General features: G+C 40.3%; 1 protein-coding gene across 13 annotated transcripts in view; it reads right to left on the reverse strand.

The window, feature by feature from the left end:
- The window catches only part of RTEL1 (regulator of telomere elongation helicase 1), a 114,020-nt gene that overhangs the window by 94,558 nt on the left and 3,325 nt on the right, over nt 1-16,137 (reverse strand). For 11 of the 13 annotated variants that reach the window (XR_007768558.1, XR_007768559.1, XM_050918253.1 and 8 more), the window contains exons 3-9: nt 14,496-14,694; nt 14,010-14,103; nt 12,925-13,006; nt 11,546-11,606; nt 10,026-10,101; nt 9,300-9,384; nt 6,175-6,240 (exon numbers count right to left, since the gene is read on the reverse strand). Coding sequence is in view for 11 of the 13 variants with exons in the window: in XM_050918253.1 (XP_050774210.1) it covers nt 6,175-6,240; nt 9,300-9,384; nt 10,026-10,101; nt 11,546-11,606; nt 12,925-13,006; nt 14,010-14,103; nt 14,496-14,694 (663 nt within the window). In the remaining 2 variants the exon portion in view is untranslated. Of the gene's footprint in view, nt 1-6,174; nt 6,241-9,299; nt 9,385-9,778; nt 9,988-10,025; nt 10,102-11,545; nt 11,607-12,924; nt 13,007-14,009; nt 14,104-14,495; nt 14,695-16,137 lie in introns of those variants that run through there. The other 2 variants (XM_050918252.1, XM_050918259.1) reach the window with 2 other exon arrangements.

The following is a 16,137-nucleotide window of genomic DNA, read 5'->3' on the forward strand; positions in this document are numbered from 1 at the left end:
GTTATAACTTTGTCTGTTAGATTGAAGAACCCTCTATTATCAAATTTCCATTCCCAACGTATGCACTTATAGATAACGTTCTTCTCTTTAATAACTAAATAGATTAAACTCCCTGAGTCTCTCACTATAAGGCATATTTTCCAACCCTTTAATTGCTCTTGTGGCTCTTCTCTGAACTCTAATTTTTCAACATCTTTCCACTTTTCAGAGTCACTGCTTCCCAGGATAGATTCCCCAAACATAAAATTGTGGCCTACATTCTTTGTTCCTAGATGTATCACTTTGCATTTAGCCATATTAAAACAAATATTGTTTGCTTGCACCCAGCTTACCAAATGATCTGAATCACTCTATATTAGGGACCTGTCCTCTTCATTATTTACAATTTCCCCAAACTTTGTCTCATCTGCAAACTTTATCAGTCATGATTTTGTGTTTTTTTCCAGGTCACTGATAAAAATATAAAATAGCAGAGATCCAAGAATGAATCCCTCCAGGACCCCACTAGAAACCCACATGCCTGATGATGATTCCCTATTTACAAAATTACATTTTGGGACCTGTCAGCTAGTTTTAAATCCATTTAATGTATGCTATTTGATTTTGTATAATTAATTTCTTAATCAAAATGTTCTGCGTTACCATGTTAAATGCTTTACAGAAGTCTAAATATATTATATCACTTCTATTACCAATTTGTAATCTCATCAAAGAAAGGTATCAAGTTAGTTTGAGAAGATCTATTTTCCACAGACCCATGCTGATTGGCACTAATTATATTATCCTCCTTTAATTCTTTATTGAGTCCCTGTACCAGCCTTTCCATTACTTTGCCTGGGACTGATAACAGGCCTGTAATTACCCGGTAATCATTTTCACACTTTCTAAATATTAGCACATTAGTTTTCTTCCAGTCTTCTGAAACTTCCCCAGTGTTCCAAGAGTTATTGAAAATCAACATTAATGATCTCATAGAACTCCGCAGTCAGCTCCTTTAAAACTCCTGAATGCAATTCCTCTGTATTTCTCAAGATGAGGTCTAATACTGAATTCCCCGTTTTGGGATGCAACACGTTTTGAGTTAGCAAATTGTCATCTATAATATTTACAAATTCTGAGGACATTTTAGTACAGGCAGCACAGGAACCCCAGCATGTTATTCAGATTGAAGTCCTCCAGGATAATGCAATTTTTTTCCTATGCATTGTAGTTAGGCACTCGAGGAGATGGACATCCTTTTCCTTAGGGGATTTGGTGTTCTGTAGCAGAACCAAATTAGTACTAGGAATGTAAAATTTTAAATTGTCAACTGGTAAGCATTAGTCTTACCATTAACTACCAGCCCCAGGCTGGCCAGAGCAACTCCAGCCCCACTCCCTTTAATCGATTAACTGGTTAAACAATGTAATTTTAATCATTTAAATGGTTAACTTTTTAAACAATATTCACATCCCTAATTAGTAACCCATCTTGTGCTATATCTGTTAGGACACTGATACATAAGCATTCAAGATAATTTGCTTCTGACTTGTCAGTAACACAAACAGATAATGACACTGCTGATACCACGCCACTACTCCTCCCTTTTTGCCCACTTGAACCTTTTAAATAGGTTAAAACCACGGACTTAGCATTCCAATCATGCAAACCATCCCACCCAGTTCCAGTAGTACCTACTAAGTTGAATTTATGCTCAAATAAGCAATTCCAATTTCTCTTTTTTACCACACAGGCTCCTAACACTGGTATATAGACAAATAAAGAATTTCTTCAGTTCATATCTCTTGGTACCTTGATTAATTTTGTTCTCAACATCATGTTTTTTCGTAACTGAGTGCTTATTACATTCTCCCATTTCACCATCCTGTTTTTGCTAGTTTAATGCCCTGTCAAGTCTAGTCAGCCTGTAGCCTAGAAGAGTGGTTCCCATTCTACTGAGAGAGAGGCCACGCAAAGTGGACAGTTCCCTCATCCCTACAGAAGGTGGACTAACGTTTCACAAAACCTAATCCTTCTTCCATTTACCTAGCTAGTGGTTTACTTCTAAAGTCTTCTGCCTTCTGTCTTCCCTTGCTCATAGCAAACAAAGGATTTCAGAAAAGATAACTAGAGCATTCTTCTCCTGCAGTACCCTTCCGAGTTCCCTGAAGTCATGTATGAGGTATCCCAGGAAACAGCATCATTAATGCCTTATGCATCATTACCAGTGGATCTCTGCCTCCTGAGTTCAGAAGCCTATCCAGTCTTCAAGTCACATCTGGTGTCTTTGCTCCATGAAGACAGCACACCATCCTGTTTTCTGCCTGCTCCTTTGAAAAGGATGATGATGTTGTTCTTCGTTCAGAATTCCCAAGGAGGATTTTCTGTCTTTCTTGGTGGTTGGAGATCACTTTGTGGGTACATTTGATTGTTTTGTGGGTTGGGCTGAGCAGCCAACCATAGGTATGTCCTGTACAGCTTTTTGTTTCATTTGACCAGTTGCATCTTCACAGATGATATCCTCAGTTTCTATGTTCATAGACTTTAAGGTCAGAAGGGACCATTATGATCTTCTAGTCTGACCTCCTGCACAACGCAGGCCACAGAGTCTCACACACCCACTCCTGTAACAAACCCTGGCTCGTGTCTGAGCTACTGAAGTCCTCAACTTGTGGTTTAAAGACATCAACATGATTATTATTAGATTCTTCTACTTATGTGGAATTCCTCCTGGACTGATTCTATCTGGTGGTCATGGCCTGCCCCTCCTCTTCTGCCTTCAGCCATGTAGAATGCACCTGAACTTCTTGCCTCTGATGGTTACAAACTGCCAAGTCTCCTCTCCAGTTCCCAATATCCTTTGGTGACCAATTTCTTCCTTTCTTGAATCTGGGGTGGCAATGCTTCCTGAATCTGGATGTCCAATAACTCATCAGCCTCTCTCATACTCTGTGGTGTCTGTGCTTGTTCTTCTAGACCAAAAATATTTGCTTCCATAAAATTTTACAGGAACCAAACCATTCCTGTCCTTTGGAGGACTTGTTCTGGATTTGAACTTGGGACCTCTCACACAAGTGAAAATCATACCACTAGACCAACACATATATGAAGATGCAGTCCCTTGCACTCAAGATTTTACAATCTAAGATGGCAAGTAATGAATGAAGGTAGAGGGATAAAATACAACATACAAACATGCCATCTTAGATTTAAATACACACACACACACACAAATAAAGAAAATAAGTATCAACTATGGAGAAGGGAACTGAATAATCTTACATGAGAGATGTGATCTAATGGGCTGAATACTCCACAATTGTAATCTTAGTTTTGACAATACTTCTCTGTCACCTTGGCCAAGTTACAACCCTCTCTGCCCCAGATTCCTCATCCATAAAATGAAGATGGTATTGACCTTCTTCCCAGCTGTGAGAAATAGTAAGTACTTGCTTACATGGGAAAACTGAGATGCAGAATAAGCTATTATACAATAGCTATATTGGAATAGCTCCTCATAAGCATGCTATATTTTGGAATAAAAGTCACTTTTATTCTAGAATAGAGTCATAAAATTTAAGGCCAGAAGGGACCACCAGATCATCTAGTCTGATCTCCTGTATAGCACAAGTCACCAACACCACCTGCACACTAAGCCTGTCAAGCAAAATGAGAACAAAGTATTACAGCCCATAGGAGATTTGACTCTTATGTTCCACAGGAAAAGAATAAGAGGGATTGAGGGGCACCACTGCCCAAGGCCCGTACAAAGAGTGTGTACAGGGTGAGCAAAACAGCTTATTCCAGAATAATTATTTTAGTCAATTTCCCTGTGTAGACAGGCCCTAAGACTTATAACATGCTGTGAAGAGGAAAAGCTCTGTGGGAACCCAGTTCACTTTTTAATGGAAAGGACTATTTTGATTAAGGCAGCAAATACAGTATTCCAACACTAAAAATAATTTCTACACCTACTTCAGGACAAACATCCTCCACTTCTAGCAGCCATTTTGCAGCAAAATAGACAACAATGCAAGAACAGGCACTCTAGTAAATAAACATTGCTGCTGCCAGAGAGAAATTCAAAGTGGTGTAATTTGGCAGATCAGGGGACACATTTTAAGAGTTCCTTTATACTTCATTATCCAAGCACTGAACTAGTGTTTGAGCCAGTTAGGGGTATAATCTTGTAATGCAACACCTTCCGACATCTTCTTGATAGGTGGAGGGTGCTCCAGCAGGAATCCAATCTTTCCTTTACAGAGTTCCTATTGAAAGAGGCCACCAGCTGTTTCTTTGTTCTTAAAAAAACAACAACTCAACAAATATGCTTGTGAAATAAGTCTGATTTTCTGTCATTGCTGAGACACTCACCTGCTATCCAGCATTTAAAGGTGAGATAGCCCAACATGTCAGAGCAGAACGAATACAACGCAGTCCTCCTGGGGGGGAGGGCTCTGTTTGCAATGAAGCACATGAAAGTACACCAGAGCCTGCTTTTCCAGCTTCCATCTACAACTCTGCAAGGTGGGAGTACCCACTGCTAGCAGAGACTTCATACTTTCATCATGGAGTTCACATTCGATAGAAGCCGAACCATTCTAGACCCAGAATCCTTCTTTCCAAAATGTTTGCTTTTAATACATCTAATTTGCACGTGCAGCTACTGCAGCTGTATGTTCAAGTGATTATTTTAGACAGATGTACTAGTTAGGCACATACCTGAAATCTAAAGTGCAGCAATACCTGAGTGAGCAATCACAGAAATTCTGTGCACTTTTGACAATAAGAACCAGAATGATCAAATCTGGTTAGTTATTCAGTAAGCAAATAAAATTCCACATCTCTTCCAGCTGCAACACAAACACCTGAAAAACCAGAACTGGATCAGACTACTATGGTAAGAATTGTTCAGTTTCTTCACTAATAATCACTTCTTCACTTCTAATCACCAATTATATAATAAACAAGCCAGGTGCTCCAGGGCTGCTTGCCAAATAAAGTACCTAGCAATTTCCTGATTCTGCAGTCATCTGAACAACATGCCACAGGAAACTAGTGACCTGTACGTTCCAGCAGAGAAGGGGTTAAATCCCTGGTGCCAGCTCCCAGCAGATCCAAAGATCTGCCAGGATTGCTTCAGAAAAGCAATAAGGCTGTGCAAGAAACTCATGCACAAGAACAGTGAGTAACAGTTCTGACAAGCACAGTATTACTCAGGGGCTCTGCTATATTGTAAATGTACGTCTTTCAGAAAGGTTTGCAATATCTAGCACTGAGCATAAACTGCTGAGTATAAACTGTTCTGTGTGCTCGCTAGGCTTAATCACTGGTTTGAATAATCCATCCTACTTCTTCATTATGTAAACGTTTTATCTGTAATGCGGTGATATTCAGCCCTTCGTGCCTCAGGAACCAAATCAACAACAAACATTACCCAAAAGAGCCATAGTAGTATGAATTCATTGTTTCATTTACTATCATACTATATATAAACAGTAGGACAGGGGACATACTGAGTACATATAATTCTCACAGCAAAATGACTGACCAAGTATTATTTTATCAACTACAATTGGTTAATAACATAGTAAAGGCATCCTGATTGGTTAATAACTTAGACTGGTTAATAATCAAATCACACAGTTTTGATATCGTGTGCTGCAAAAAGCCACAGGAGACACATTAAAGAGCCACTTGCGGCTCACAAGCCTCCATCTGAGTATCACTGCTGTAACGTGTCCTCTTTGCTCTATAACCAATACACTTTCAGTGATGGACACAATGTAAGAAAATGCGCTGATTGTATTATATCTATTTAATTCCTTGGTATCAGAAATTGGGGATTCAATCACTTACAGAAATGTGAAGCCCATGACAGAAGACGACAGAGCAATACCAGAATCCTGGCTTCCTAACTGATCACATAATTATAGATGGAGAGTAGAAGGTGTACTGCCTCAGATATTGGTTTAGCTAATGCTAAGATTCATGCAGAAAACAAACCCACACTTCAACATAGATGGAGTCGTAAATGTATACTTAATAACCACCTTTCTAAACTGATCATATTAGCAGCTGAAATACTTTCTTTTACTGTAGCTTTCGCCTTGGTACAAGTAACCTACAAGGGTCAGGCTTTGTGTTTGGGTGAGGAAGCGGAAATGGTAGGGGAAAAAAACAGATATAATTTACCACATTGTGAGCTTCATCGAGTATTACCACAGTTCCTTTCAGATCTAAGTTGTGTGCTCTCCGGCTCTAAAAGCAAAAACAAAGGGGACATGGGTGAGATAGCAACACGGCCTTTAGACACAGCTTAGTGAACTGGACCATGAGAGAGTTTGGAAGGGATATAATTCACTATGGAATGTGGCAAGCAAAACAGTTCTGGCAGCTTACATTGCAACATATTCTCTTGAAATGGAGATAATAAATGTGTCCTCTACAGGTAAGGACAAGGCCACACACCTGTGCTAAAAGTTAGATGACATCTAATACATAAAACACCATCCTAGCCACCATGGATGTAGAGGCTCTCTACACAAACATCCCACACACAGATGGAATACAAGCTGTCAGGAACACTATCCCTGATGATGCCACAGCACAACTGGCTGCTGAGCTCTGTGCCTTTATACTTACACACAACTATTTCAAATTTGATGACAATATATATCTCCAGATCAGCGGCACTGCTATGGGCACCCGCATGGCCCCACAATATGCCAATATCTTTATGGCCGACCTGGAACAACGCTTCCTCAGCTCTCGTCCACTCATGCCCCTTCTCTACCTACGCTACATTGATGACATCTTCATCATCTGGACCCATGGGAAGGAGACTCTGGAAAAATTCCACCACGATTTCAACAGCTTCCACCCCACCATCAACCTCAGCCTGGACCAATCTACACGGGAGGTCCACTTTCTTGATACCACAGTGCAAATAAGTGATGGTCACATTAACACCACCCTATATCGAAAACCTACCGACCGCTATGCCTACCTTCATGCCTCCAGCTTCCATCCCGGACACATCAGACGATCCATTGTCTACAGCCAAGCACTGAGGTACAACCACATCTGCTCTAACCCCTCAGACAGAGACCAACACCTACAAAATCTCCACCAAGCATTCTCAAAACTACAATACCCGCACGAGGAAATAAGGAAACAGATCAACAGAGCCAGACGTGTACCCAGAAGCCTCCTACTGCAAGACAAACCCAAGAAAGAAACCAACAGGACTCCACTGGCCATCACATACAGCCCCCAGCTAAAACCCCTCCAACGCATCATCAAGGATCTACAACCCATCCTGGACAATGATCCCACACTTTCACAGGCCTTGGGTGGCAGGCCAGTCCTTGCCCACAGACAACCTGCCAACCTGAAACATATTCTCACCAGTAACTGCACACCGCACCATAATAACTCTAGCTCAGGAACCAATCCATGCAACAAACCTCGATGCCAACTCTGCCCACATATCTACACCAGCGACACCATCACAGGACCTAACCAGATCAGCCACACCATCACTGGTTCATTCACCTGCACATCCACCAATGTAATATACGCCATCATATGCCAGCAATGCCCCTCTGCTATGTACATCGGCCAAACTGGACAGTCTCTCCGGAAAAGGATAAATGGACACAAATCAGACATTAGGAATGGCAATACACAAAAACCTGTAGGAGAGCACTTCAACCTCCCTGGCCACACTATAGCAGACCTTAAGGTGGCCATCCTGCAGCAAAAAAACTTCAGGACCAGACTTCAAAGAGAAACTGCTGAGCTTCAGTTCATCTACAAATTTGACACCATCAGCTCAGGATTGAACAAAGACTGTGAATTGCTTGCCATCTACAGAACCAGTTTCTCCTCTCTTGGTTTTCACACCTCCACTGCTAGAACAGGGCCTCATCCTCCCTGATTGAACTGACCTCGTTATCTCTAGCTTGCTTGCTAGCATATATATATACCTGCCCCTGGAAATTTCCACTACATGCATCTGAGGAAGTGGGTATTCACCCACGAAAGCTCATGCTCCAAAACGTCTGTTAGTCTATAAGGTGCCACAGGATTCTTTGCTGCTATGACATCATGGGTCCATCTTATGTATCATAGAAGTCTGTCTTGTGAAGGAGTGGAATTAGGGGCCAAAAGGTGAAACAGAGGCGCTCACATGCATAAGAAAGAAGATAACACTAATACCTTCAAGGATGCATTAACGAATTATAATTCATTCCAACTTCTCTTTTTGTCGTACTTTCTACATATATTTTTTGTCATCTTTGCAAAAAGAGAACACACTCACGGTATTATGTGCAGTACAATTATAAAGTTGTCAATTCATTTCCTAATATTCTCTTCATCTTTAGCTCACTTTGATACTCTGTCACAGGCTACAGATCAGCCTGCTCTATTTAGCACCGGTGAGGCCTCACCAGAGTACTGTGTCCACTTCTGGACATCTACCCTCAGTAAAGATGCGGACAAACTGGAGAGAGTCTAGAGGAATGCTAGGAAAATGATAAAAGCTTTAGAAAATCTGACCTGTGAGGAAAGCTTAAAAAACTGGGCACATTTAGTTTTGAGAAAAGATGACTGACGGGGGACCTGATAACACTCTCCAAATATGGTAAGGGCTCTTACAAAGAGGATGGGAATAAACTGTTCTCAGTGTCCACTGAAGATAGGACAAGAAATAATGGGCTTAATCTGCAGCAACAGAAATTTAGGTTAGCTATTAGGAAAAACTTTTTAATTATAAGAATAGTTATGCACTGGAAAAGGTTACACCAAGGGAGGTTGTGGAATTATTGTCATCATTGAAGGTTTTCAATAACAAGTTATACAAACACCTCTCAAGGATGGTCTAGGTTTACATAAGAACGGCCATACTGAGTCAAACCAAAGGTCCATCAAGCCCAGTATCCTGTCCTCTGTCAGTGGCCAATTGTTTACTGTATGACCAACACAAACAACGAAAGGGAATTTTGTGCCCTGCAGGGTGAATTCCACTTACTGGATGATATTGAGCTCCTGTTAAAACCAAAAAACCCATACTCCTTAATTGTAGGGGAGAAGGAAATTCAAAGAGCAAGATGTGCAAGCATCCATCTTTAAGGTTCTTGATTTGAATTAGGTTATGAAGTTTTGCCTCATGTACTCTGCGCAGTGTTTTAGCTAGTTTTGAAGTGTACCACCTCAGGAGTTTGCTTGCTATGCACATTCTTTTTGGCATATCCACTAAAATCTGATTTAAAAGATCAATAAAAAACATTTGAACTTAAAAACAAAAATATTACCTTTGAATCTAGTAAATAGTTGTAAGGCATAAAAATAATATCTGCTTGCTGCTTCAGGCTCCGAGATAGATAATAAGGACAAACTCTGTTAAAAAAAAAAAGTATGAACTATAAAACAATATCCAGAGAGAGACTAAAGTGCACTCAGCCTTCATTTACTGTGTTTCAGGCTCTAAAAGGTTTCTGAACAGCTTTTTAATGACTGGAACATTAGATCTCAAGGCAGATGCCTCGCTTTATCCCTGTAGGCCCTTCCTATTTATACTTCAGTGACAAGGAATGCCAGACTCAACACTTAACAGTGCAGCCCAGCAAAACACAGACCCAGACACCTAACAGGGGAAAAATGAGGTGGCTTAGTGGTTAATGCACTAATCTTTCTCCCCTGAAGACCAGGATTCAATGTTGGATTAGATAATTAAATCTTTAGTGGTAAGAGATTGTGTGGACTCATCCACCTCATAAAACCATCATTTCACCTGCATAATCAGCAGTTCCTCCTTGGGTATGCCTGACTGTGATCACTATCTGGTCTCTGCAGCAGATCAGGACTCAAATACACCAGCAGCTCTAGGAAGAGGCATTAAGGTCTCAGTGCAGAGATGGATTTCTTGAGAGTTCTTTGCACACATCACTACTCGACTCTTGTCATTGCTGCTCATCTGGAACTTTAAAGTTCATACAAATGGATTCCCCGGAACAAGGAGGCCAGTGCGGAACTTTTACCTGTGCTTGTTTCCATTTTTAACCAAGTCTTCAATATCTAAGATGGCGTTGGTCAGTTCCTTCTCTGTACTCTTCTCTGTGAAGGAGAGAATGAACAGTTACAGAAATTGAAGCAAATAATTACATAAACATAACCACATGTGGGGACTGTACTTCGCTCCACATTCATTGGATTCTATCAAAGTCTCTTATCTTGATCCCCTGGATTGAAACTAAGGCCTGAGGTTATTCTCTGTAGCTCCACCAGCATTGAATACTCCACCTGCACAAGCTTCAGACAAACACACATTAGCATTTGAAGATTTCAGTCAACTATTTTGTATTTTGTTCCATCCACTCCAAGGAGAACCGTTTCATAAATAGTGTTTGATTTTTACCCTAATGTCCATATTGCAAGAAATAATCCTGCACTGGACCTCTTGGGATGGCCTAGATGTAACCTAGCAGGTCCCTTTCCATCTTTAATTTCTATTGTTCTATGAAACCTGGCCCTGCCGCTTCCAAATTCCAGGCCAGGCTCTAAGAAAATGTGAACACCTGTTGATTTAACTCTTAATTACATTTTTCATAATAAGCCACAACATGTGTAGATGATAGTTTGTGAGCTAATACACATGTTGGTGCTATAATTTTTTCAATGGTTTAGTCCTAACCTAATTTCTGGTTTGCTCAGTTCCTGCAACCCAAAATTCAATGACCCGAATGCCTTATAATTCACTCAGGCAAGAGGAACTGCTATCCTTTCCTTAACTTGGTCCTGTGCTGAAGAACCGTTTGTGTGTGTGCATATTAGTAAAAATTCAGGATGACAGTTTACTGGTCTAAGCTTCATCTTAAAATATATAGAACCACAGGTTTGAATCCTAGCACAGTTAACTCAGCCATCACCCTTCAGAGGATACAATAAGCACAATACAGTTTATTGAATGGGGGTTCTGCAAGGATATTTAAAACTATCTGCACTTGAAAACAAGGGGTCTATCATCCCACACCAGCAGACTCCTTGGCTACTTCCTCCCTGCTCCCTCACACTGTGTATCATATAGCATGCTGGTTCTCTGCTGAGTTGCAATGCAGTAGTGCTGACAACTGTTTGGTGACTAACATGATATTAATTTGTGGTCTGACCCAAATCCCCAAACCGACTCTCTCATTTATCTCAATTGCTAGCAGACACAGCAAAGAGGCCAAGAGCTGAATGGGCATGTAGAACGAAATACCCTCTCACTCCTAGAAGGACCTCACCAGTTCAAGAGTGAGGCATATTGCTGGGATTATATGGATAATTTGCACTCCTGCCGCTCTTGATCTGTTTTGCAGACAAATTAAAAGGATTTCAGCCTTCAGGGATATCAACCCTGTACCTTTCCTAAGCATTAGCTTAAAAGTCTATTAAAAGTAAATTTACATGCATACATTCAGGTGCCAATGGGTTCTCTCATGCCTTTTCAACATCCCCATCCACCGGCCAGGTACCTCTCTGCCCAAAATCAGGGCATTGCTTCCACAGCCAAACTTACCCTCCACATTGTTATAGAAATGGCAAGTACGAGCCATCACTTTCATTCGGCACATGTGGATCTGAAAGACAAAGCACATTTCAGGCACAAAGACACAGCTGGCCCAAGGCTGTGGAAGGAGGGGCAGGGTAAATGAACATATTCAGTGACACCAGCTCAGCATAATAAGGAATGGGGAAAGGTTTCTCTAAAAAAACAATCCCTCTTCTTCTCACATTTTCTGCAGACCTTGATCACGGTGCAGCATCTACCCCAACCAAGCACAATGGAAGATCAGGTTATAATCCACAGCCTACAAAACATGTGGCTTCACTGGGCTTCTTCATAATGAGGCTGCCATTTGTTCCTAAATTCCTCCATTTCCTAGGATTTTTGTTGTACATCCATCATTACGCCTCCATACTTCCCATAGATAGGTCCCCTCCCCAGGGGCATCCACCTGCCCCTCTGAGACCCTTCTAATACTGCCTCTTTATTCAGATACCAAGAGGGCCTGCAGTAATGCAACACATCCTTTGAGCATCAAGCTAGAAGCAATGCATACCAGATCATCAACAACGAGAATCAAATAGGGGGATACCAACAATTTGTCCTGCCAAAGAAAAAGGGGAAAAAATCCTCTGAGCATCACCAGTATGTTGAATTTCTATGGCACCTTTCAAATAAAGACTTAAGTGCCTTACATACATTAGGACATGTAAGGGAAGTAGTATTGAACCCCATTTAAAAATAAGGAAAACGAAGGCAGAGAGAAAAGGGACACCAGCCATTTGAAATTTAGTCAATTTCAGGGAATGAATCAAATATCATTGCAGGGCCTACGCCTGCCTACAAATCCCTGGGCCAATTTTTGCAGTTTTACAATCAGATTTTCCTCTCAGGGTTCTTCCCTTCCCTACTGATCTGTAGGGCACCCAAACAAACAGGGGAAAGTGACAGACCACTCAGTTATTTTTCCCCATTGGTCTTTTTTCAGCTAAGGTAGGCCTTAACATTACATGTGACAACAGTAGGTAAAACATTTTCAATCAGGAGCATGATTTTTAAATTGATGGTGTCATTTTAAACTACTTGCCTTGGGTCACTTGGTAAGCAAGTGGCAGGACTGAAAGCTGAATGCAGAAAACTAATTCACATGCTCTCACCAGTCACAGTCACAACCCCTCTTGGAAAGGTAAATCCCAGAACTTAATTCTTCACTAACAGAGCAGGACAAGAATACAAACTTTCTATAGCACTCCAACTGTACGGTCAACTAATACCGCTGAGTTTTGCCAAGGATTGCAATGAACTTCAGCATTAGGAGTTACATGCCTTAAAGCCAAGATACAGTCACTTACACATAGGAACTGTGCACAACTTCACTGTTGCGTTCTTACCTGCATGTGGTTACTCTCCTGCCTCTTAACTTCGGGGTTAATACAAAGCTGCTCTCTGGAGCCCAACACACACACCTTTGGCCTATTTAAACAAAACACACAAATAGCTGGTATTAAAAAAAAAAGAGGGAGGACAAGAGAAAGAAAAAACAGACTTTTGAACACATATGTTGCTAGCTTGAGTCAAGTATTTCAAATGTGAAAGTTGGCTGGGAAGAAAGTGGGTGTTAGAAATTTGGGAATCTCAAGGCTTTTCAACAGCTACATTGCTCATCTATAATATCACTTTATTTTTTTTTGGAGCAGCAATAAATGCTCAACCTTAAACATCCATAAATGAAATTATTTTGACAGGGGCAGGGAGTAACCAATAGTAGCTTTTAGTCAACTCTCAAAAAGCACCCCCACAAAATCTAGATCCCATTATAATGCCGCATCTAAATACCATGGACCTAAAAAAGAATCCTCTCGCACCATAATCTATTTTTGAGATAGCAGGGAGATTGGATTAATGATAATTTACTGCAGAAGCTGTGGCTGAAGGCAAGCATTCAAAATAGCTTTGTTAATTGAAAAGATATATCCATACAGACATGCAAGTGGTTACTAACTGACAAATTAAAAAAAACAGAACCATGGAGCTACATGAAACAGCACCATTGGCAGGAATACAAGCAAAATATTCTATTAACCCAGACAAACTGAAAAATCCATATCTCTCTCTGATGAAAAATATGAAACATTTCTTTTCATACACAAAAAAGTTCACAGGCTTGACTGGAAAACCATGTAGAAAACCACACTTTTCCAAAGGAACTTTTGAAGTAAAGGGGATTATATCCAAGAAACTTTGGGATAGGAGCGAGAAAAGGAAGAAGAATAGGAAGCACAACCCTCAGCATGGGGAAAAGCTACACAGTGAGTCAGAGAAGTTCCGTTTCCATCCATCTGCATTACGAGAATTGCATTCCAAGGGATACATCATCAGATATGTAGTCATCCAACACAATTCAAATAATACCTGAAATGACTGGGTTTCTACCCTTTTACTCCGACTGAAAAGCATTTTCTTAATGTGTATTTACCTGTAGACTGTGCTCTTTAACTCACTGATGACCTGAGTAAGCTGAGAATGGGTTCTGGAGGCATAAATTATTTTAGGAACATCCGTGTAATAAGCTGCCAAAAGGAGAAGAAAAGAAAAAACGTTATTAGCACTAAACAGAAGGAAGAACTAAAGATATCATTAGCCTGCTTTCCCCAGCTGGTGCTATGGTAACAGCGTGGCTTATGAAGACAGCAAAGGAATTAACAATCCAACTATTCACCTACAGGAAATGAGCTAAGTGGATATTTTTACTGACCTGTAGCAAGGAGAAAGGTTATGTGAGACATTTTAGGTTTACATCAGTAAAAGGTAAGTGTGAAATAATGCTTTAGCTGTTAAATAATGCCATTGTGACATTCACAGGTACATGACAATGATAAAAGAAATACTAATCATCCCCTGTCACTCCTTCAAGGTTCCCAACCACATATAACAGTCAAAGCCTGCTTGCTGGGACATTTACCTGGGATTTCAGCATCTTTGGCAGCATCACCCCAGGATGACATAGGTCTGTCAGGAAAGAGTTCCACTCCACTCATTCGCTGTGCAATTTTCCGTGCTGAGATGGTATCTTTAAAATGCTCCCGCCAAGCCAGAGTGGCACAGAGGAGGCACAATGTCTTCCCCGTACCCGTGGGACTCTCCAAAATGCCATTCACCTTCTTAATGTTGGGGGAGAAGGGAGGAAAATTTGGAGACAATTCAGAAATTTGCCTATTATTGATCAACTTATAGTACAGTATTTTCCCAGGAAGAGAATAATCACATCACTGTACAGATTTAAGTAGCATGATATACCTTCCACTAGAAACACATACGTACATTCTTATAAGCCTGTAAAAGCTGCCACATAGAAGTACAACCTGTAAGAGCCTTTACCCCAGTCAAGTATCAGAGGGGTAGCCGTGTTAGTCTGTATCCACAAAAACGAGGAGTCCGATGGCCCCCTGAAGATTAACAAGTTTATCTGGGCATAAGCTTTCATGGGTAGAAAACCACTTCTTCAGATCCACTTAGTGGGTAAAAAACCACTACTTCAACCTAAAACATAGATTCATGAACTATTTTATCCTTTAATTAGCCCAGAAATTCTCCACACTTTGCTTAACATGTGACAAATTTTAGGTTAAAATAAAGGAAAATATAAGCTGCTGCCTTAGGCTAAAATTGGAAATGATTATAAGACTGTACATGGTGTCTGATTTGCTAAGCAAGTTAATAGTTTAAACATATACTCCACATTACAAGATTGAATCACGCAGTATAGATAGTTTACACCAGGGAAAGAACTGTGCCCATGACCTGTTTTTAAATATCTTATGTCTGTAGACCAGACATTACAGAATGCAATTTGTTTTAAAACTTTTATGCCTGGATTATGCACTGGCCAGGGCAAATTATGCCAAAACACTATTAAAGGCCATTCATAAAACAGGTTTAAAATGATATCTGCTTTTTCATCCCAACATCAGTGGGGGTCTACTGAGCAACTAACATTGCAGCTGTGGTGAGGTTGAATGCTGGAGTGTCATGGAGAGTAAAACTTCTCCTCTTCCACAAAAAAGCTCAGGTCTTGGATAGGGTGGAACAAAGAAAATGAATCTCAGAAAAACTACTTTAGGCACTCCAGGCAAAGAATAATCAGTATTTTGGAAAGCGTTTCCTTATTTGTTTGACATTCACTAAAACTATATTGTGGAAATGCCAAGTATATAATACCATAAGTACACCATCATTTTTTTTAAATTAAGGACAGATTGCATGAACATAAGGACTACTTATTTAGTTTTCTTTTCTTTTTCCAAGTTTCGGAGAGAGGGAAGAAAAAACGTACCTACATTTATGCCAAAAGATTTAACACTAACATTTCTGGAATTGTTTTTTTTTTTAATTGCATGCTAAAAAATATGTACAATTAAAATTAAAGTCTGGTGAAGTGGAAAGCAGAGTATATGGACTAGAAAGGAGAAAAACTAGGTATTTTTTCATTAGTAGTTTAAATTGTGAGAGTCTCCTTTCGCAGTTTGCAAACCAGATAACTAGGGCCCTATTAAACTGACAATTCACTTTGGTCATTTTCACAGCCATGGTGGTCTTAAAACTGT

The sequence above is a fragment of the Gopherus flavomarginatus genome, chromosome 11 (assembly GCF_025201925.1).
Source record: "Gopherus flavomarginatus isolate rGopFla2 chromosome 11, rGopFla2.mat.asm, whole genome shotgun sequence".
Classification (NCBI taxonomy): Eukaryota; Metazoa; Chordata; order Testudines; family Testudinidae; genus Gopherus; species Gopherus flavomarginatus.